The 23,746-nt window shown below is 32.1% G+C and overlaps 1 protein-coding gene across 2 annotated transcripts; it reads left to right on the top strand.

The window, feature by feature from the left end:
- Window positions 1-167: 167 nt before the first annotated feature.
- LOC132722721 (neuroguidin-like) lies at window positions 168-23,556 on the top strand. Of its 2 annotated transcripts, none has more exons than XM_060707253.1 (13): window positions 168-261; window positions 2,057-2,191; window positions 3,128-3,265; window positions 3,743-3,827; window positions 4,709-4,761; window positions 5,237-5,339; window positions 9,777-9,901; window positions 10,438-10,493; window positions 11,119-11,167; window positions 14,958-15,053; window positions 19,346-19,378; window positions 20,015-20,042; window positions 23,459-23,556. In XM_060707253.1, the coding sequence occupies exons 2-13, from the start codon at window positions 2,066-2,068 to the stop codon at window positions 23,482-23,484; spliced, it is 918 nt and encodes a 305-aa protein (XP_060563236.1). In that variant the 5' UTR covers window positions 168-261; window positions 2,057-2,065; the 3' UTR covers window positions 23,485-23,556. The 2 variants fall into 2 exon arrangements, with proteins under 2 accessions (XP_060563236.1, XP_060563237.1); XM_060707254.1 differs by lacking the exon at window positions 168-261 and adding an exon at window positions 291-425.
- The last annotated feature ends 190 nt before the right edge of the window (window positions 23,557-23,746 follow it).

The raw sequence follows: 23,746 nt of genomic DNA on the forward strand, positions 1-23,746 counted from the left end.
TTCATTTTAAATTTGAATGATATTATGTATCTAATGATTACTCCCAAGTAATTAGCAAAAAGAAATATGTAGCAAAAAGATTTTGTTTTTATATTCTTTTTTGTCTATTAAAACATTCAGTTTGTGATGATTTTTATCTCATATAATATTTTTATGCATTAAAATGATAGTTATTAATCAAATTTACTAAAATACACATTAAAGAATTAAATCACTTTTGTGATTTTATAAATCTTTGAGGTCTATTACTGTAAACTTCCGGTAGGTTCAGCATGTGAATTTGTGTTACCAATTACCTTATTTTGAAGAAATTTAATCTCTGAATTGTCTAAAGTTGCTGTATTTATCATAATCTAAAAAATATTTTGAAACTCAAGTATTTTTTAAGATATGTAACCATTGAGTTATTCTTAAACCTAAAGAGTGTAAGTGTATATAATTTCGGATAGCAACATTTATGTAGCCCGGGTCTCCACGATACCGGTGTAGATATTTTATACCAGGTGTTTTTCATATAAAATTTTACTGACTTAAAAAAAAGAAGGAATAAACAACTTCATTAACATTTAATCCTCTTAAAAATACATTACAGAGTTCTGTTACTATGAATTTCTCGCTCACTACAAATGTAAACAATGGTCGACCATTTTGTGTGACGTAGTTAAACAGACTTCATGCTACCGGTGCACTGGTAAAAATGTTATTTAAATGGAAAGCCATTGCAGTTTTAATAGCAAAAATATCATTTTAGCATTCTTGTATTCATATCTAAAAAAAGAAAGAAAAACCAACATAAAAACGTGTGTTTCAATGGTTTACTGTTCCTCTTTTATCACCCCAAGGGATCTCTGTTTTAGAATCTTTAACTCCCAATTACAGGTGTACATACGTATATACCATGTGGCTGGATTCAAAAATTTCCCTTCACTTAATTTTAGTGTTGTTGTGATTTTCTAGTCCTTTTATACTATTGAATCTATTTTATTTCTAAATGACGAAGATTAAATATCAATATGGCACTTTACACAGGCTCCCTTAAAAGACTGAATGAAACTGACTTTTTAATTTTCACTAACTATTTTATATGCACTAATGGCTTTCCATAGATTAATTTTTTCCCGCCAAAAATGATGTCAAAAGGTCAAGTGACATGTAATGGAGGTCGAATGACGTCAGCACCTGTCATTTTATATTTTTTGGGGAAAAAAAGTGTTTTGTAAAGAGACCAATTTATGCAATGGAGGAATAGGATAGTAAAATAAAAATAAGGTAGGATATGTGAAATATTTCCGTCTGAAACTCATGAAAATGTTAAAAAACTTTGAAATAGCCAATATTACTGGGAGCATGTCAATATAAACACTCGGTAGGTGGCGTTGACAATTATATCGCGAGATATGTGAATATACCGGTACCATGGAGTCACCGGTATCATGGGGTTCGAGTATATGTTGTTTTTTAAATTTTGATACCAGTTAATGTTAGACATATGATGTAAGATATAATACCTTGCAACTTTTAATATTATTTATATTATACAGATTATACTCAATAATAATAAACTTACTGTACATACATGTATGAGGGAAAAATGATGCCGCCTACTTTCTTATTTATTTCTGAAGTATGGTTCCCATATAGTCAATTCCAAATTGATCATTTTTAAAGCAGACCTGTGCATATTGCAAAATTTGGCATTGACAGCTCATCCAATGTAATCCAGATGCAACAGTTAATAGCACTGGCTTGATTTTTTTCATATTGACTATATGCTCTCCATGGTGTATAAAATCGCTAATGATATATTCACCAGCCCAGGATTAGGCCTCTTAACAATAACTATACAACTTTAAGTCTAAACAAGATTAAATTAGACATAATTCTTCAACAATAATTATAAAATGAAAAACAGTTCATTTACAAATGCTTAATGTTGGTAATAATTCAGGTATAATATATAAGATAAAGGTATTCAAGGTTTTAAATGGATTTCCTTATTAATATTGAATGAATTGATCTTCTTCCAGTAGTATTTAAAGTACAACTGTTATTTCAGTGAGAAAGTATGGAAGGGGATGTGGAAAAAGCAATATCTTTCTTGAAAGATGTGAGGCACAAGTGTGAAGATGTTACATCCCATATTAAAAATATAGTCAACAAAGTTGAAAATGGAGATCTTAATACATCAAAGGTAATATTAGAGATTTAAATTATTATAATTGAAATTTGAAATTTTTCCATTATACTGATAAATGTTTTATGAACAATTAATGTCTATTTTCTATGTAAAATACATGATGCTATGCATACAATGAATTGATGCAAAGTTGATTTTTTTATAACATATAAATGGTAGACTCATAGGTGAAGGAGTGATTAGATATCAAATGCACATGTTTGCTTGTCTACCTAGTACAGTTTGTTGGTTTTTAAACTTAAAAGTAAATATTTAAGTGAATGATCTTGCAAAGAATTAAGATGTCAGTTATTTCTTTTAATAGGGTATAAATATTAAATATTGAAAGATGTTTGGTGTGATTTATTCTATGTAAGAATATGATTTTCTCAGACTGACATGCTGCCGATAAACTGCTTAATAATCTGTGTATAGAAATATAAAATATATTGAATACATATGAGAAAACCAGGCCTCAATGTTACATGTATGAAACTTTTTTTTCCAAGATCTGTCTTGGATCTCAGAATTAACATTGGTCAGTGCAGATTCTGTGTCAGTTTTCAGACCAATTCAATGCCTGAGATCTGAGTTTAAGCTTGGGAAATGTTTTTATGACCACGGACCCTGGTTACTTATCTATCCACTATGAACCATTAGGTTAGCACAATAGGTAGAGCAGTGAATAGGGTGATCTGGGTTTGATTCCCTCATAGTGGTGGTCGCTTTCATGATTATGAAATACATGTTCTTGCTATGGTCATTTTGCATCTGCTCTTGGATGTATAGAAGTTATAAACAGTTCCTTGCGAATGTGAAGGCAGTTTTGGAATAAGCGATGGCTTATATATAACTGTGTTCTGATGGATTTAAAGTGTCTTAATGCAGTGATCAGGAGGTAAACTACCTGTAATCAACATCACCACCACTTCTCCATTGTAATAATTGCAGGGCATTAGCTTCTTGGAGGTGAAGTACCAGCTTTTATTGAGTTATCTAACAAACCTTACATATGTAATGCTGAAGAAGACACACGGGCAGGCAATAGAAGGTGACGAGTCTATAGAGAGACTGGTAGAGATAAGAACAGTAAGAAATAAAAATGTTTTTATCAGATTTCATTCACGTCAATTCCTTCTGCTAATATTAAGATATAAGAAGGATTATCATGTATTGATTTTTAGTAACAATGTAATGTTGTGTGTGTTTATTCTTGTAATTGAATGAAGTTAATGAATTAATAAAGTAATAATACACATAATCAAACAGGGATCATTTTAAGGTGTTTTACTGTCATAAATTAAGAATCGCATGATTTCATGATAAACTGATCATCTGTATCATAAAAATAAACTGATTGTAGTGAAAGAGAAGACAGAAATTTAGAATTATGTAGCATATAAATCTGGTTGTGTGCTTTACTGGTGCAATTGTTAGTAGAATAAAACTGATTATTATTTATAAAGGGTGTCATGTTGAAATATCGTGAAATTAATTCAGTGTTTCCTCATAAACTTTAGTATTTACTATTATAGTATTAATGTTGCATATGTAGTTTTATATCAGGTTTTAGAGAAGATGCGACCAATAGATCAGAAGCTGAAATACCAGGTGGACAAAGTAATTGCTATAGCAGCCACAGGTGGTCAAGGTATTTATACTATATACATCAGCTTATTACCCATTATCATATAAAGTATTTTTTCTCTCAGCATAATGGTAACTGTAAAATATATTACAGTGTGTGTTGTTAACCTGTCATTTACTAATGATGTGGTAAGTGTGCACTATGTACTCTACACAATGAATAGTCAAAACTTTTAAAAACAAGACAACGGCTGTCTGAAATTGTGAGGCTTTGACAAGGTTTTTTACAGCAAGGGATAAAAGTTGGTTCAAAATATGAATTAATTTAAAATGATAATAGATTATAATGTACTCATAATTGACAGGTTGATAAAATTGAAATATATTAAATGAAATCCTAATTGTATTAAATATTTTAATTAACTTTAACCATTAATAAAATAATGGAGAAATATTTGATTTGATAGTGATAAAAACTACACCTAATTTTTGTGTTGTTTATTGGAAGAATATGAGAGCTATAGTTCTCACCCAGATGTTGGCATCACTCTTTGGTTAAATTTTTGTGTGCAAGTTGGTTTCTCCAAAACTACTGAAGGTAATGGGTTGAAAATGCACACACTTATTTAGAGCATAACAAAAGATCACTCTCTAAGGCCCATATTTCTAACATGGATTTGGACAGAATTTTGGCCCCTTTTGAGCTTTGAAAATTCTACATTATCCTGGCTCTTGTTTTACTATCAAAAACTGAGAATAGTCAAACATACTGTCCTACTGACAGCTCTTGTTTTTTTTTTTCCGTATATAGCCATTTGTGTTTGTTTTATGCCATTACCATATAGTTGTTAATGTTTGTTAGCCATTTCCTTTTAGCCATAAATGTTTATTTTATGTTATTTCTCTACAGCAATGTAATGTTTAATGAATGTATGAACATTTCAGATTCCAATGATCCTATGAGATTTAAGGCAAATCCAGATGGTTTGGAAAGCAAGGTAATATCTTTGTATAGTAATGAATAATTTATGTATATAATAATATTATATGAATTGTGTGTGTGTGTACTACTTTAGCTTACAGTTTCTTCTCTCAGTACATTGCAGTACAATATTTCTAATATCTCTCTAGATTATATGATTTTGGTCACACATTTCTTGTATCTGTACAGTTCATTAGAGCACGAAACTTCTGGAGAGATTTTTTTAATGAATCCATATAAATGAGTTAGATAATTTTCTACATACAGTGACAGTTGTCTAAATCTGCTTGATGCTAAATTTTAGTAGTTTTATCTTGATGTCCTTGAACTTTAGATAGGACAGGACAATACAGGGCAGTCTGTTACTCTTAATTATAGGTATCTGTGGGTTATTGTATTTAATTTTAATTGACAAATGAGTTTAGGCAAGTACTAAAGCTTTCTTGTAAAATGTAAGTTATCTTGTTTTCTTTTTACAATAAAATAATTAGATTGAGAGTGATGGATCAGAGAGTGGTAGTGATGTAGAGGAGGATGGAGAAGAAAAGTCCAGTAAATTGTATAGACCACCAAAATTATCTGCTGTTCATTATGGTAATATTTTGTCTTAATTTATATCTACAAACATGTTTAACTGTCAGCAGTTGTTTATACTGTCCATCAACCATCTTTGTATTTTATTGTGTTATAGTATTACATTAGAACAGTGTTTTATCACTTACTTGTGCTACTCTCCACCTCTGTAACAGTAAATGGCCTGAACCCCTCATATATTTTGATGTTTTATCAAATGCATTATGCAAAGAAAGATCAAAACAAGCTAAATTGGATTGTTAGTTAAAGTACAAGTACCCCTAGTGGCTGAGGGGTTGCCTTTAATGGTTGAGCCTTTAGAATTGCAGCCACTGTTTATACCTGGATGATCGTAAGAGATGGCTAAATTGGTTCTAATATCTGGAGTCTACGCATTTCTTAGCTCCAGCAGGTGAGCTGGTTCTGACCCCTATTGCTTTAAAGTTTGAAGTTTCCAAGGTCAGCCATAGTCAACTTTTCTGTTTTATACCACACTTAAGTGAAATTTTATATTTGTGTATACAGTCGAAACTGTACTAACGGTCACCTCTTATCAGCGGTCACCTGACCTTAACGGCCATTTTGTGACGCTCCCGACGAAAACCACTCTATTTTATACATCTGTTCAACGATCACCTGCTGTCCGCGGTCAACGGTCACCTAAAATGCTTCCCGAATCTTAAAGTCGGTCATCTTAAGCGGTCAGCCAGGTGAAACGGCCAGGCAATCTTCTGCGGTCAGCCAGGTGAAACGACCAGGCAATCTTCTGTCATTTATTTTCAAAGATGACACGTGTCACGGATTAACAGAAGTTACTTGTCAGGTGCTAGATATTAACACAAACCACAACATTTCAAGAAGTTTGCATAATTGCTCCCCGTGTCGTAATTACAAACGTTTGGAACGTCTCAACGCACTTGCAATTCGTTCTTTTGAGTTACTGTACGCTAGTTTTTTATTTTTCAATTTACCGATTTTAAGAAGAAAAAAAAGAAGAAAAAAATGCATTGTCGATGGCAGAAAGAAATTTTCAGTTTATCCCGATTCAGATAAATTTTGTGCGTACATGGTACTTACCAAAGAAATGAAAATGAATTACATCGCCGATTGACTAAATTCCTCAGTAATAAATTTATAAAAACACTTGCTCCATGTGTGAAAATAAAATTGCATGAATATAATGAGGTCACTGTTAAATCACACCCATTAAGTTTACACACTAGATGACCTCTAAGAGGTAACTAGCGGTCTCTTCAAAGGAATCTTTGATGTTTACAAACCTGTAGCCCTGCCGTTTCAATCCGAAACATCAAAGGAAGTGCCGACACTTAGATGACGTGTACACAATATTCATTTGATCAAAAGTTAGAAAAAGAAACTGTCATACTTTTTTGTGAAAAAAATATTACGCATTTTAAATTATTGTGCAAGAAGATATTTTTATGGGATAAATAGTTTCAATTATTGACATAATAAATCGTGAGTGCATTTGTTTATCTGTGTTACATTCATGTAAAGCTTTATATGTTGGAAGGATTGTGTACATGTTAAACCATTAAAAGCATACATTTGCAAATGGTTAAAAACTGATGATGATGATGATGATGATGAATTAGACTGGTTTATTTATACTTAAATCAGATTTATTTTACAAAGAAATGAATAATTTATTTGGATAAAAACTGGATCCTCCATTCAGCAGCCACCTGTCTTAAGCAGCCAAAATGACTGCATCCCTTGGCTGGCTGCTTAAGACAGTTTCGACTGTATTTATGTTTATAAAACAATTTTCAAACATCGAAGAATATTTACAGCAAATATTTGTGCACATTATATGTAATCATTAAAATATATGCATTCATTTCTTATTGACAAATTTGACTTAGACTTTATAGAAAATAAATTTCTAATTACCTCCCTTTATTTACATGAAATGTTAAATTCGGTAATATCTTTATAAATAATGCTTTTTTGAACTTACAATATTGATAAATCTTAATTTGAGCATCATATTTATGATATAAAACCATAAAAATATTGTGTTACAGGATCTTTAATAAAAGGAGGGGCTTTAAGCTAGTGTTTGACATTGGATAATGTTGTTGTTTTTTTTTGCTTTTGTTTCAACTTTTATGTATTTCACATCTGGAAGTAGTCACCTAAGAAAACTTTATTATGCCCCCACTTCTAAGAAGAGGGGGTATATTGCTTTGCATTTGTCAGTCCGTCGGTCCGTAGACCAAGTGGTTTCCGAGTGATAACTAAAGAACCCTTAGTCCTAGGAACTTCAAACTTGGTATGGTGATTGGTCATGACCAGTAGATTACCCCTATTGATTTTGGGGTCAAGGGGTCAAAGGTCACATTGACCTTGTAGGTAAAAACGGTTTCTGATCAATAACTAAAGAACGCTTAGGCCTAGGAACTTCAAACTTGGTATGGTGATTGGTCATGACCAGTAGATGACCCCTATTGATTTTGGGGTCAAAGGTCACGGTCACATTGACCTTGTAGGTAAAAACGGTTTCCGATCAATAACTTAAGAACGCTTAGGCCTAGGATTTTCAAACTTGGTATGATGATTGGTCATGACCAGCAGATGAACCCTATTGATTTTGGGGTCAAGGGGTCAAAGGTCAAGGTCACATTTACTTGAAGTTAAAAATGGTTTCCACTCTATACCTAAAGGACGCTTAGGCCTAGGAACTTCAAACTTGGTATGGTGATTGGTCATGACCAGTAGATGACCCCTATTGATTTTGAGGTCAAAGGTCAAGGTCACATTGACCTTGTAAGTAAAAATGGTCTCAGATAAATAATAATAGAATGCTTAGATCTAGGAACTTCAAACTTTATATGACGATTGGCCATGACAGTAGATGACCCCTATTGATTTTGGGGTCAAAGGTCAAGGTCACAACCTTGTAGGTAAAAACGGTTTCCGATCAATAACTAAAGAACACTTAGGCCTAAGAACTTCAAACTTTATATGATGATAGGTCATGACCAGTAGATGACCCCTATTGATTTTGGGGTCAAGGGGTCAGTGTCAAATTAACCTTGTACTTTAAGATGGTTTCTGACCAATATCTCAACAAGTCAAGTTGCCTTGGTTGATATTTTTATATTAAACTACAAATGCTTTTGGTATACACATTTGAAGGTCTTATGTAATATAACAACTTGGCTGTCATTAATGAGGCCTACATGATTCATAAAATTAATGCATATTTTATTTGGTAAGATTTGTAATAACTTAAATTGCTGCACACAACCTATGGGGTCACAATAATTATTACCTTGTGACTAGTCATGACCAGTAGATAACCCTTATTAATTTTTGGCTGGGTTGCACTGGTGCAAACCCGGGTTATAGTATGGTGAATGTTGGGCGGCGGGCGGGCGGGGAAAAACTCGGACGGGCGGGGAAAAACTTTCGTAACAGTTTTCTCAGCAACTACTAATCATAGCCTTTTGATATTTGGTGTACAGCATCAACACATGGTCCCATACTGTGGGATTCGATTTTAGGTTTGTCGCTCATCTACTTCCTGTTTGCTGACTTAGTTAAATTTTCAACATTAATGGTCAATAATAGGAAATTTTCGTAACAGTTTTCTCAGCAACTTCTTATCACAGCCTTTTGATATTTGGTATATAGCATCAACACATGGTCCCATACTGTGGGATTCGATTTCAGGTCTGTCGCTCATCTACTATCTGTTTGCCGGCTTAGTTAAATTTTCAACATTAATGGTCAACAATAGGAAATTTTGGTAACAGTTTTCTTGGCAACTATATATCACAGCCTTTTGATATTTGGTATACAGCATTAACACATGGTCCCATAATGTGGGATTTGATTTCAGGTCTGTCACTCATTCACTTCCTGTTTGCCGACTTAGTTAAATTTTGACATTAATGGTTGGAAATTTTAGTAACAGTTTACGCAGCAAATTCTTATCACAGCCTTTTGATATTTTGTATACAGCATTATCACGTGGTCCCATACTGTGCGATTTGTTTTCAGGTCTGACGCTCATCCACTTCCTGTTTGCCGATTTAGTTAAATTTTGACATAATTAATGATCAATAGATAGTAGGAAATTTTCGTAACAGTTTTCTCAACAACTTCTTACCACAGCCTCTTGATATGTGGTTCACAGCATTGACATGACTGTGGTCCCATATTGTTGGATTCCATTTCAGGTCTGATGCTCATTCTTTTCAGGTTTACCAACTAAGTTAAATTTTCAACATCAATGGTCAGACAGTGGTAGAAAATTTAAGTAACATCACAGCCTCATGATATTTTGTACACATATGCAACCCGGCCTTTTCTGTCTTTGACCCATTTTTTGTTCACTGGGTCAGAAGTCATGCATAATAATCTAATCACATGACTAATTGGCTGCCCATTGGGGGCATACATGTTTTACAAACATATCTTGTTTTATAGATGGAGATGAAAGTCATACCAGTAAGAAAGATAAACAGATGGAGAGTCTGAGAAAACGTGCACTCAACAGTGATATACTTCAAGATCTTAAAGACCAGTATTATGATGGACCTCAAGAGATTAGGGTATGTACATATTTTGTAATACTGGAAGTTTGTAACATCGCTTTTGATTGGATAATCTTGACGCATATATAAAATGTATACCAAGAAGTCCAAGCTTCTATCATTTTATAGAGTAATTTTGTATTTTTCTCTGAAAAAGAAGTTTGCTGTATTATAAATTTGTTATAAAGATTTTTAAAAAGTTATATGGCCATATATTAAAGGTTGTTTGCAAAATAACCCTCACCTAGCTCCTTGGATATATGATAATAATGCAAACAAATGTTTATATCAGACCATATAACCTGTCATACATCTTTAAAGTTTATAATATAATCATGGTTTACCTATCTGTACACATAGATTGATTTGTAATTTAAAACAGTGAATACATAAGTGAACTTTACAAATCTAATTTAGAATTATTTTTGACAAGGGATGTAATTTTACTCTTATTTTGCATAATTACAGATTTAGTTCCCTTTAATAGTTTAACTATGTGTATGTTGTAATAAAGTGTGTTGTGTCAAATATAATGAATTTATTTAATGCTGTAGGAAAACAGAGATCTACACAGAATGAAAGTAGACAAAAAGACAAAAGAAAAAACAAGGTAGGTATAATCAATTGAAAAAATATATTGAGCCGTGTCACGACAAAACCAACATAATGGGTTTGCGACCAGCATGGATCCAGGCCAGCCTGCGCATCCGTGCAGTCTGATCAAGATCCATGCTGTTCGCTATCAGTTTCTCTACTTGTTATACAGTTTGTAAGCTAACAGCATGGATCCTGATCAGACTGCGCGGATGCGCAGGCTGGGATGGATCCATGCTGGTCGCAAACGCACTATGTTGGTTTTGTCATGATGCGACTCAATTATTTGTTATTATTTATATACATATTTGTCTGTACTTCAATAAAAAAAGACAAAACTTAGTTGTTTTTGGATTTGACATATAGTCACTACAAGAGAAGTAAAATTTGCCTGTGACAAATCTAGAACATGATTGAACAATATACATATACAAACTTTATAACATTTGGCCCATGTCAAGTACACATTAATATCAAGTCAATTATCTACTAAATTTGTTTATTTTTACCTCCAATACCTTTAGAATAGTACATCCATTGCGTAGTTTATTTTATTATATATAAAACAGAAAATCAATGATGAATTATAAGTTTCTTGTAAATAATTTTATTACATTATGATTATAAAAATTGTGTTATAGATATGAAGAGGAGCATTTTGTGAGATTGAACACAACAAAAAAGGACAAAGTAAGTCTTGTTCATTAATAAACATTTTCTCTCTAACCAGATAAATAATTAAAAGATAAAATAAAATAACCGTAGCTGGAAAAACATATCTTGTCTCTGTTTCACATGTAACACATACATGCCATAACGTCCTGGATGTCCGGGACAGTCCAGGAAATAAGGTGTCTGTCCCTGAGGTGTCCCGGAGATAATTTATGTCCCGGTAAAAAAAATCTAAAATAATCTACTTTGAAGCAAGAAATTTTACATTTTTATATAATTTAAGAAAATTTTATAATTTTGTCCGGGCCATTTCTTTTCAACTATAAAAGCTATGGACTTGAATCTTCATAGGATGATAGATCTCATTAAGAAGAAGTGCAGTGCATAAGAACCGGTACTCTGTACTTCCTTATTTTTGAGTTATTGCCCTTTGTTAATTTTCATACTTTATTTTTGTCCAGGTCATTTCTCCTTATGTATAAAAGCCATGGACTTGATACTTCATAGGATGATAGGTCTCATTAAGAAGAAGTGCACTGCCCAAAAACTGGTACTCTGCATTTCTTATTTTTTGAGTTATTGCCCTTTGTTAATTTTCATACTTTATTTTTGTCTGGGCCATTTCTCCTTATGTATAAAAGCCATGGACTGGAAACTTCATAGGATGATAGGTCTCATTAAGAAGAAGTGCACTGCCCAAAAACTGGTACTCTGCATTTCTTATTTTTTGAGTTATTGCCCTTTGTTAATTTTCATACTTTATTTTTGTCCAGGCCATTTCTCTGAAAGTATAAAAGCTATGGACTATAGGATGATAGATCTCATTAAGAAGAAATGCAGTGCACAAGAACCGGTACTCTGCATCTTATATTTTGAGTTATTCCCCTTTGTTAATTTTCATACTTTATTTTTGTCTGGGTCATTTCTCATTTCTCCTAAAGTGTAAAAGCTATGGACATGAAACTTCATAGGATGATAGACCTCATTAAGAAAAAGTGCAGTGTACAAGAACCGGTACTCTGCATTTCTTATTCTTGAGTTATAACCCTTTATTAATTTTCATACTTTATTTTTGTCCAGGCCATTTCTCATAAATTATAAAAGCTATGGACTTGAAACTTCATAGGGTGATATATCTTAATGATAAGAAGTACAGTGCTAAGAAACTGCTGCTCTGCACTTCTTATTTTTTGACTTTATATTGCCCTTTGTTAATTTTCTTATCCTAAACTAAATTGTTCACAAGGCGACACATCCGACTCACGGAGTTCTAGTTAATCTTATTATTCCCCGCCGAAAATTTTCGGCGGAGGATATAGTAATAGTCTCCGTCCGTCCGTCCGTCCTACCGACCTTCCGTCCTTCCGTCCGAAATTTTTGTCCGGAGCATATCTCTAAAAGTATTTGAGTTATCAACTTGAAACTTCATAGGTGGAAAGACCTCATTGAGGAGGAGTGCAGTGCACAAGAATGATAACTCTACCATGCATGATTTTTGAGTTATTGCCCTTTGTTATTTTTCAAAATTGATTTTTGTCCAGAGCATAACTCCAAAAGCCTATGAGATATTAACATGAAACTTCATAGGTGCATAGATCTCACTCAGGAGGTGTGCAGTGCACAAGAATGATAACTCTTCCTTTCATAATTTTTGAGTTATTGCCCTTTGTTATTTTTCATACCTAATTTTTCACCTGAGTGGAGCATAACTCAAAAAGTGTTTGAGATATCAACATGAAATGTCATAGAAGGATAGATCTTATTGAGGAGAAATGTTGTGCGCAAGAATGATAACTCTTCCCTATACAATTTTTGAGTTATTGCCCTTTGTTGTTTTTTTCATGCTATTTTGTCCAGAGCTTATCTGAAAAAGTATTTGAGGTATCATCTTGAAACTTCATAGGTGGATGGATCTCATTGAGGAGGAGTGCAGTGCTAAAGAATGATAACTCTGCCCTGCATTATTTTTGAGTTATTGCCCTTTGTTATTTTTTAAAATTAATTTTTGTCCAGAGCATAACTCAAAAAGCCTTTGAGATATCAAAATGAAACTTCACAGGTGCATAGATCTCACTCAGGAGGTGTGCACTGCACATGAATGATAACTGTACCTTTTATAATTTTTGAGTTATTGCCCTTTGTTATTTTTCATACTTAATTTTTCAATTCATTTTTTTTTTCAAAAAGTATTTGAGGTATCAACTTGAAACTTCATAGGTGGATAGATTTTACTGAGGAGGGATGCAGCACACAAGGATGATAACCTACCCTGCATTATTTTTCAGTTATTGCCCTTTGTTATTTTCAGCCATCAGTATTCACATAGGTTTCAAATCTGTAATCACTATAGCCATCAGTTTTCATTACCAAAAGACCTCTTAAAATGGAATTATTCTGCTCTACTACATATACATTCTTCCAATGAGCAAAAACATTCGGCGGGGGATGGCCATGTTGACATGGCTCTTGTTTTAAAATATTTTATATAAGTATAGTAAATAGATTACTAACAGCATGATCTTGTTATGAAATTTATACTCTGTTATAATGTCCCGAACAACCAGTTACAACTGTTAAAATGTTGATAGTAAACTGTGATAATCAATTTAAATATGGCTAGATAAGTTTCCACACATTGTAAAGCATAACATACAGATACACACTAATACTGCACAAGCATGATTGACTATCTATAGATAATAATTTAAAGATGACCGCAATTGACTTTTAAGGCCAGAAGGTCAAATGTCAAGGTCAGTGCAAAAATAAAGGCTTGTCTAATCAATAATTAGCAAATGCTTGGTCAACAGAACTTAGATTAGGTGGGATGTTAGTCATGACAGAACACTTTGACCTCCGTGTACTGACATAAAATTTTAATAGGAGGTTCTTCCTCATAACCTGTAGATCTATATACTAATTTTACAGTTAAGACATCCATGTAACATGGCTAATTAGGTACCATTGCATGGGAGTGGCATACATGAATCACAAGCATCTCTTGCTTTATTTTGAAAGCAATAATATTTACTATTTATTTTATGGTGGAGATAAAGAATTAAAGGGATATCTGTATGAAAAAATACTTTTATATATATATTTGTTTTAAGTATCATATGTATATTTAATTAGAGGTGTCACCGTTAGAAAATATGCTTAACGTTTAAACGGCAACATAATTACCCTGTTAAACGTTTAATCTACCATACTAATAAAATACTTAGATTTTCAACATAAACTTTGTTTCTTTATGACAAGATATGCCATTTTGTTCTTATTTTGTTGTACTCAAAATGATTACAACATATCCGAATATGGAGTATCTTTTTTCTGCTAGGGTTGTACCATATTGGATCAGATCGGAAATAATACATTGTTGAGTACAACTAAAGTACAAATAATTGTCATATCCTGTCATAAAAAAACTAAGGTAATATTTAGAAACAATTTAAAACTTTTCCGCCCCTTAGTCAAATACTAACCTTGGTTACCAGTTATTTAATTTTCCTTACTGTTTAAGCACCAGTTTAAAGGTGACACCCCTATATTTAATCATTTGACATTGAAAACTGTTATCCTGTAGGAAAAGACATTATAATACATGTAGATATAAAGAGACATTTGATGTGGTAAATGTCATTGTTTGTGCATTAAAAAAAGAACTTTTCAAAAGTACTATCATCTTTGTAACTAGACCATTTTAATTGATCTTATTATAATTGTTTATGATAAGTTTAAAGATAGCCTTGTTAAGACTTAAAGTTGCAAGTATAGTGCATTTATTATTAATAATTTTCTATTTTTATAGCATTCACAGCAAAGGATGGCTACAATTTCTTCATTGAACAGTTTGACTCATTTTAACAGTATATCAGCGTTAGATATAGACGAAGGACAGTCAGGGGTAAGTTGATTTTAACCATAGAAACAATCTTTGCATGAATATGATATCTTAAAAATAAAAAAAAAAACTTGCTTTTTTTTATAACAGGAAACTTTTCAGCTAGCTTATTTCTACCTATCCACTTGTCAGTTTGTTCCTGAAATAATGTAGGGAGTGGCAACTGAAATCTTCCTTCGATAGGAAAGATGGAAAGTTGCCTTATGACCTTACTTAAAATGTAAATTAAGGACAGCTGCCACTTAAGCTATTCTCAGAATAAGTTTTCTCGTTTTAAAAAAACAGGCAAAAAATGTTTTATAGATACCAGAATATGTCTTGTCTTATTTCCTCTGATGAAAGTGAGCTGATAAATCAATTTTCTTATTTTCTTTGAAAAATAATAATGTTTACATTGATGATATGGAATTGTTGTGCCTCTTGTAGACATAAAAAGGTCTGAGGCACATGGAAAATTGATTCTCAGTTGGAAAATGAAAAAAAAAGAGATATATTTAGGCTAAAGATATTTTAAAGACTAAAATAGATTAAATGGAAACCATAAAGAAGGTCCAAAATGGCAAAAATGGACATATTGCAGGCTTGGTTTGATCTAGTCTGTTCATGTATGGCAATGACATATGCAATCTACAGTCCACACCCCTTAGATTAACAGTGCTCTACTTACTTAAGCATTGTTTTATCATTTTTACCTCTTGATTTTTTTTGGTTTTTTTTTCAGAAAAAAAATTTGAAAAAATTTGTTCAGACTAAAATGGATTAAAATCTAAATATTAAATTGTTTTTATGCCCCCCTTCGAAGAATAGGGGGTATATTGTTTTGATAATGTCGGTCTGTCGGTCCGTCGGTAGATGACCGCAATTGATTTTAGGGTCAAAGGTCAGGGTCACAAGGGCCTTGAATGTCAGAATGGTTTCCGCTTATTATCTTGGAAGCTATTTATCACAAAGTCTTCATATTTCACATACTGATTGGTCATAACTAGTAAGTGACCCCTATTAAATTTGGGTTCACTAGGTCAAAAGTCAAGCTCACAGGGTCCTTGAATGGTAGTATGGTTTCCGCTCATTATCTTGAAAGCTATTTATAAAATTTCACAATATTAGTCATACAGTTTACCCATGATTTTTCTCCCTAATTAAAGTTCGAATTTTGGTCATTGTATTCTTTATAACAAAATAACCAATAATGTGTGTCAAGGGCTAAAAAAGAGGACATGTATGTCGTTCGACATTTCTTGTTTATCTTAGAAATGTAGTTAAAACTTAATTTGGAAACTATTTGGAAAATACTATTTGAATTGGGGGGAAAAAAATTATTTGGTAACAAAAGTAATAGGTTAGAAATTAATTAGCCCTAAAAAGGTTGAAGTAAAAACTAAGTGACTCAAAGTCTTATCTGAAATGAAGAATTTGGAAAGGTCCACAGTTTTGTTCATATGATGGTGATAATGGAAACTTCAGTGTGTTACTTCTTATACATTGCATGAAAAATGACATACAAAATATTTGTGCCCAAAAGGAGTAAAAAAAAAATGGTAAAAAGGGATAAAATGGAATTTTTAGAGGTGATGACATGTTAAAAGATTAGTCCATTGGTTCATGTTTTTTCTGTTTCCATAATTATAATGTCCCTGTGCTTGTATAACAAAGTTATGTACATGTAATGAAAACATAAAATTTTCAATATTCTAGAACTTTGATTTTGTTTCACAGCACTTGTACTTTCCATAATATATCTCAACAGAGAAACTTCCTCTTGTACTTTCTAGTCATTAGCATTTAATTTCCTTATGAACTTTATATCTACGTTCATTTGCATACTGTAATAGTGTTCTAATTAAAGTGAAAGTTACTAATAACAGTTAGCCATTGACTTACAATATATATTTACTTCCTTTTATTTTATACTGCACATTTTTTCCTTATAGAAATGAAAAAATAATGTACTATTTCTAAGTACAGAAATTTCCTTGGGTCACATGAGTTATTTATTGTTCATACAAAGTAAATTATAAAATCGAAAGGAATTGTGGCAAAATGAAATCTTATTCTGGCTTTCACCTGTTCACTCACTAAATACACTTGCATAGGCGTAATATTACTTAAACCTTTAACAAGATAATCCTTCCTCTTCCTGTCAAACGTACCTTTCCCTCATAATATACATGTAATTAAATTATTACTGAAAATTGAAATATTGGAATATTTGGTTCAGAACTGATTACTTTGATATTCATAGCCAATAGTTAGTTTTAAAAAAATCAGTCATATTGAAAGATGAGAGTTTTATCTCACTCACTTCTATTTTTAGCACTTAAAATGAAAATTTTATCAAAAATTAGGAAAAAGAATATGATTTTTAGCTCGACTATTCGATAAGAATAAGTAGAGCTATTGCAGTCACCCGAGCGTCGGCGTCGGCGTAACCACTTATGTTAAAGTTTTTGTAATAGTTCAAATATTTTCAAAGTCCATTGACATATGGCTTTGAAACTTTGCACACTTGTTCACCATCATGACCCCAACCTGTAGACAGGAGGAGGTAACTCTATCAAGCATTTTGACAGAATTATGCCCTTTTTCGACTTAGAATTTACGTTAAAGTTTTTTGTAATAGTTCAAATATTTTCAAAGTCCATTGACATATGGCTTTGAAACTTTGCACACATGTTCAACATCATGACCCCAATCTGTAGACAGTAGGAGGTAACTCTATCAAGCATTTTGACAGAATTAAGCCCCTTTTTCGACTTAGAATTTACGTTAAAGTTTTTGTAATAGTTCAAATATTTTCAAAGTCCATTGACATATGGCTTTGAAACTTTGCACACTTGTTCACCATCATGACCCCAACCTGTAAACAGTAGGAGGTAACTGTATCAAGCATTTTTTTTACTATCAAGCACTAAGAATAGTCGAGCGTTGCTGTCCTACCGACAGCTCTTGTTTAGTAAAAGCTCTTAAGGGGCGATTAAAGAATTAGATTAAAATTATATACACGTAATATAATTGTTATAGTTAACAGGTTATCTACTTTAATATAACATAATATACATTGTATATTTTATTCAACATAAAATTGTATACATACAATTTATATTCATACTGTACTGTTCAAAAGTAATGTGGTGTAAAGTGTTATAAAGTAGCATTTTGTACATACAGTAAGTTTGTTTAAAAGTTTTGTTGTACAACAAGGTTATGACCTATTTAACAGAATTTGTTAATATCACAACTATGAATATGTAACTATAAGCTGACAAAATATTACATAGAATTACTCAATATACAGACCCTACATGTAAATAAAAAAAATGCAATACATGCGTCATATAAAACTGTAATTGGTGAATTTCATGCTCATTATAGTAATTTAACATAAGTCTATAATTTGAGGTAAGTGCTGGAAGTTCAGTCATCAAATTTTGTCATACAATTTCCGTGATTATGTCATAATTTGTACATGTAACTGACTCACTAAATAATGAAAGATGTTGCAGTCAGTTTTCTAGCAAAATTTTCTATTTATACTTTGGGTTTTAAATATTTATGTTTTAATTTTTAATTCAATTAGCAGAATATATATACTGCCAGCATTGATTAATTTACAGGAAAATAAAACTGCTATATTTTTAATGCTAAAAAGGGAAAGATGAGTGTTTTTTTTTGTATAGATTAAACATATACTAGTATACATGTATATGTATATATTTTTTAAACACTTTATTTTCTTTCAATATATTTTGAAGTATTATATTGTATATGTATAACATTTAAATGTAGCATGTTATAATGAAATATCCTTATATATAGTATGTCCAAATTTTATATCAAATAGAAAATTGAAGTTTATCCACTATTAATAATTGAATAAATCAGTTTAGTATTGGGTATGTTATTTTCTTAATGAAATCCTTAATTAAATTTGAATTTTTTGATAACATGTATTGTAAGGGCATATAAGCCATGCCATGACAAAACCAACATAATGGGTTTGCGACCAGCATGGATCCAGACCAGCCTGCGCATCCGCACAGATGCGCAGACTGGTCTGGATCCATGCTGGTCGCAAACGCACTATGTTGGTTTTGTCATGGCACAGCTCATATCTTTTTTGATATCAAGGCTGAAAAACATCCATACTATATAGTTTGTGATTATTATAATAGGTAATCAGCCTATCTGAACTGATGAACAGGCAAGAAATTTACAGAACACAGCTGACAGTATTGTTATAAAAGCAAAGTTCACCTTTACTATAGATAATTATTGTGACATTTCTTTACTTTCAGGACTTACCAGCTAAAAGAAGAAAAGTTGAAAAGGTAGTTTGTTATTTGTAAACATTAACATAAGTTTGTTATTTGTAAACATTAAACATCAGTTTGTATTCATTCTCTGTATATTTAAATGCTCAATGATCTTATCAAAGTCTGATAAATGCCTTATTTTAAAGTAACTGACACTGGATACATAGCTTACTGTGAATTCTCATGTCATTTAATATTGAAATTTTGAATGGCACACAATGACACAATTAATACCAGTACGGAACAATCTGAACACCTTATCAATTATTCATAATAATCTCGGACTTTATACAAAATGATTGAAAGTAGTTCTACCATGTGTTAATTTTGTAATGTTAGCAAAAACAGAGTGTTATCTTTGTTATGTATAAGAAATTTATATTTTTGACATTCAAACGAAATAAAGTCTATTTATGTTGAAAAATATCTCTGACAATCGTTATGAATTTAAAAACGCCCACTTATGTACAATAAAGAATGTATAACCAAATAAGCATTAATGTCAACAGCTATATTTTTTTTATAAAACACTCTAAATAGTTCTTCTATTGTTGGTATGTAGCATTAAGTAACGCTTGGCATGAAGACATGATTCTGTCTTGAAAATGTCACATATATAATTATAACTTATCTTGTTGTTTATTTTTTCAGGGTAAAGGTGGCAAGAAAGGAAAGAAAGGTAACCAACTTTTCCCATGATATGTCAAGATATATAACATGGGTGTTGTAATAATAAAGTACGAGGAAGACTCGTGATTATTCATGATTTTTGTGGACTTTAAACTGTCTTAATGTCATTGACACATACAGACGTTCTGTAAAGCTTTGTTATAACTATGACTAATATATTTTATGACAAGGGAGGGGCTAAGATGTTTAAGAGCAAAGCCAAAGGCTGTATATATTTCTACATGTACATGTATTTGTGATAATGTTGTAGAGACCTAGTTCTCAAGACTTTTGATAGAAAATAAGAAAAACATTTGTACATGTACTATAGTTTTCATGTACTGAAACAGAGCGACATTGTCTTGTTGTAAAGTAAGGAATATTTGAGCCGCTTCAAGACAAAACTGCGACCAGCATAGATCCGGACCAGCCTTGATCAGCGCAGTCTGATCAGGATCCATGCTGTTCGCTTACCAATCCTATTACAAGTAGAGAAACTGATAGCGAACAGCATGGATCATGATCAGACTGTGCGGATGCGCAGGCTGGTCTGGATACATGCTGGTCGCAAACGCACTATGTTGGTTTTGTTGTGATGCGACTCATTTCATAAATTGTTAAATTTAAGGTAAATGTACAGAAAGCTGACTTCAAGTATTTGATAGGCTGTTAGCCCATAATGTTATGAATTCCAAATATATGTACTCAATCATATACATGTATGAGCATATTGGAAGTCATCCATCTGGCTTAATGAGGAAGGCCGTGTATATGTCCGGGTGCCTGAAGTAATACTGTTGAAAATGTTCATGTTACCAGCTCTTACATTATGACACGGTTACTATGTGACACGGTTACTATGTGACATGACTTTTGTCAGTGTCATTATCCTCATGACATGTCAGTAATTAATTAGTTAGAATCATGAAAAGTTTTTTTGTCCAACCATGTTGACTATTCCAAATTTCTTCCTTATTTTTAAGGCACTTGAAGCACTATAAACCACTTAATGCAGTCATTGAACAAAACTAACCTCAGGTCATGGCAGATAGGAATGTAGAATTCTTATAAACTGGAAGTTTATGTTGTGGAAATTTTAAGTAATTTTTTATGCAATAGAGAGGTTGATGAAAACATTTATTTTGATATTAAGCTTTTATCATGCTTCTCCCAAAAGTTTGGGAAGCATAAAGGTGTCGCTTTGGCCTACCGTAGTTTTGTTGCAACCTTGGTTGGAGTTAGGGATAACTTTGGTCAAGGTAACTGGTAAAGGGAGCATCTATGACCTTTAGCAACATGCCCTGTTAGTAAAGTTGCAAAGTTTGTTTGACTTTATTTTAATTTACGTTATACTGGAAGCAGTGGCATGTAACATTTCCTGTACATTTGTATCAAAGACTTGTCAACATCTTTTGTTTAGTTTATTGTGGTTAAAGTTGGAATGTTGAGAGTATGCTAGTCAACATTGTTACATAATTACTTCAGGTAATATGGCCTTATATAAATGGTTAGGTTGTAAATGGTTTTGGTTATATTGCAAATAACCATTTATATATAGCCATATAACCTGTTGAGAATCTTTATAAGGTATTTATGATACTGCAAACTTTTTTATTAGAGAAACAAAAGAAATTAATTCATAAAGCATAAAAGTCATGTTTTTAAATTATATAAATGTCACTATTATCCAATGAAAAACGATGTTACAAACATGAAGTATTATAATTACAGATATAATATACATGTCTATGAAAGCAGTAATGTCAATCTGTTATTCCATACAATCTGATCTTACTGTATTTAGATAAATAAAATTAATGCTAATTAGTGTTGAATAGTTTCCAACTTAATAATTGGAATAAAAAAAAACACATGTAAATTCAGTTGATTGAAGATTAGATGTACACATATACAATTATTTGGCACCTCAGTTCTTGTTTAAAATACTGATAAGAACACAATCTATAATGTAAGAAAAAATTCGATATAATAAGTTTCATATAAGTTAAAGAGTAGTTTTTTGTGGGAATGAAAAAAACTTGTTGAGAAAATTTAAGATTTTTATCTGTTCTATTGTAATGTGGTGATGTAAAGCATTTCTCCTGTATTTTCATATGAGAAAATATAATGATAGAGAATTCTGTGCCAGACATGTTTCTGGTGTGTATTTTATCAGTAATCTGTGTGGCAAACAATACATTAGATCTACCAGTTATACGAGTCATAGCAGCTTTAATATTATGTGAATATACAATTCAATCACTTACATGGCATAAATGTTTAGCTAATTAACAATTTAAATTCAGTATGAAATGATTCTCTCAGAAAAACAATTTTTTGATATACATATAACTTGTGTTTTTAATATCTTAGAATAGAGTCTTAGCTTTTGTTACTAATTAAATACTTTGATTGATTTTCCATTGTGGTGACATAAACCTTTAATGAACTGATACAAAATATTTGGTACAATTTAAAAGCAGTTACAATTTCTTTGTATTGGTTAGTTTATTCACTGTAAGTTAATTGTTTCATATTCATTAATTGACTTAGTTGTTCACTGTGTCAGTTTGTTGAGAAATTCTAATGTATCTTATTCCTTGTCTGATGGTTTATTTCCTGGCTAAGTCAAGAAATATTACACAGATATGTTTAGTCAATGCTTTAACACTTATTATGGTCAGATCAACATTTCAAAGCCAATGTCACCAGTAAAGCAACAGCTCAGACTGCACATTCCTGTGTTCCAAATAGGTTCAACCAGTGTTCCAACCAGTGTTCTCTCAGCTATTTTTTTGGAATTTTGCAAACAAAATCCTTTGAACAACTCATGGTCTGTTCCAGTCTCAACCTTTAACATGCAGGAGCCGACAGTGACTTGCCTTTACTTACCACTAGTAAAGAGCCAGGCCAGTCTGCTCATTCATCCAGTCTGACCATGCTAGATATACTGTTGGTTGACACAAATCATATTATCATCTTGATATCCCTAAAATTAACTATGGACACTTCCAAAAATGAAACTGGACTAGAACATTCAAAAAATACAGCAGGTTTTGCTTTAATGTTGAGCAAGTTCAATATACATAAGTAGTAAAATGGGTATCAGTCAATCTTCCTTCTGTCAGGTTATGTAGTATATTAGTGGTATAAATTTAACTAAATGAGCCGCGTCACGACAAAACTAACATAATGGGTTTGCGACCAGCATGGATCCAGACCAGCCTGCGCATCCGCGCAGTCTGATCAGGATCCATACTGTTCACTTACCAACCCTATTACAAGTAGAGAAACTGATAGCGAACAGCATGGATCCTGATCAGATTCCGCGGATGTGCAGGCTGGTCTGGATCCATGCTGGTCGCAAATGCACTATGTTGGTTTGTTGTGAAGCAGCTCAAATGCATTATTCTTTTATGATTTCAGGTTTCAAGAAAAAGAGAAGGCGATAGAATGGTAGAGTTGAGATGTAGTGAATTATTTGTTCAAGTAAAACATTATTATAAAATATATGGTACACTTGATCTGTGTTGCATTTTTTGTTTGAAGTCATTATATGTGTAATGGAATTTTTATGTAATGGAATGTCTGTAATGTTTTATATTTTTAGTTTGACTTTTTCAAAGAAAATTTTGAGCTATTGCTACAGTCAGGTTGTTGTTCCTGTTGCCATCCAGTAACTTTAACATTGACCATTATTTTTTTTTATTTCTT

Source organism: Ruditapes philippinarum, unplaced genomic scaffold, assembly GCF_026571515.1.
Source record: "Ruditapes philippinarum isolate M1 unplaced genomic scaffold, ASM2657151v2 ctg147_1_1_1_1, whole genome shotgun sequence".
NCBI classification, from domain to species: Eukaryota; Metazoa; Mollusca; class Bivalvia; order Venerida; family Veneridae; genus Ruditapes; species Ruditapes philippinarum.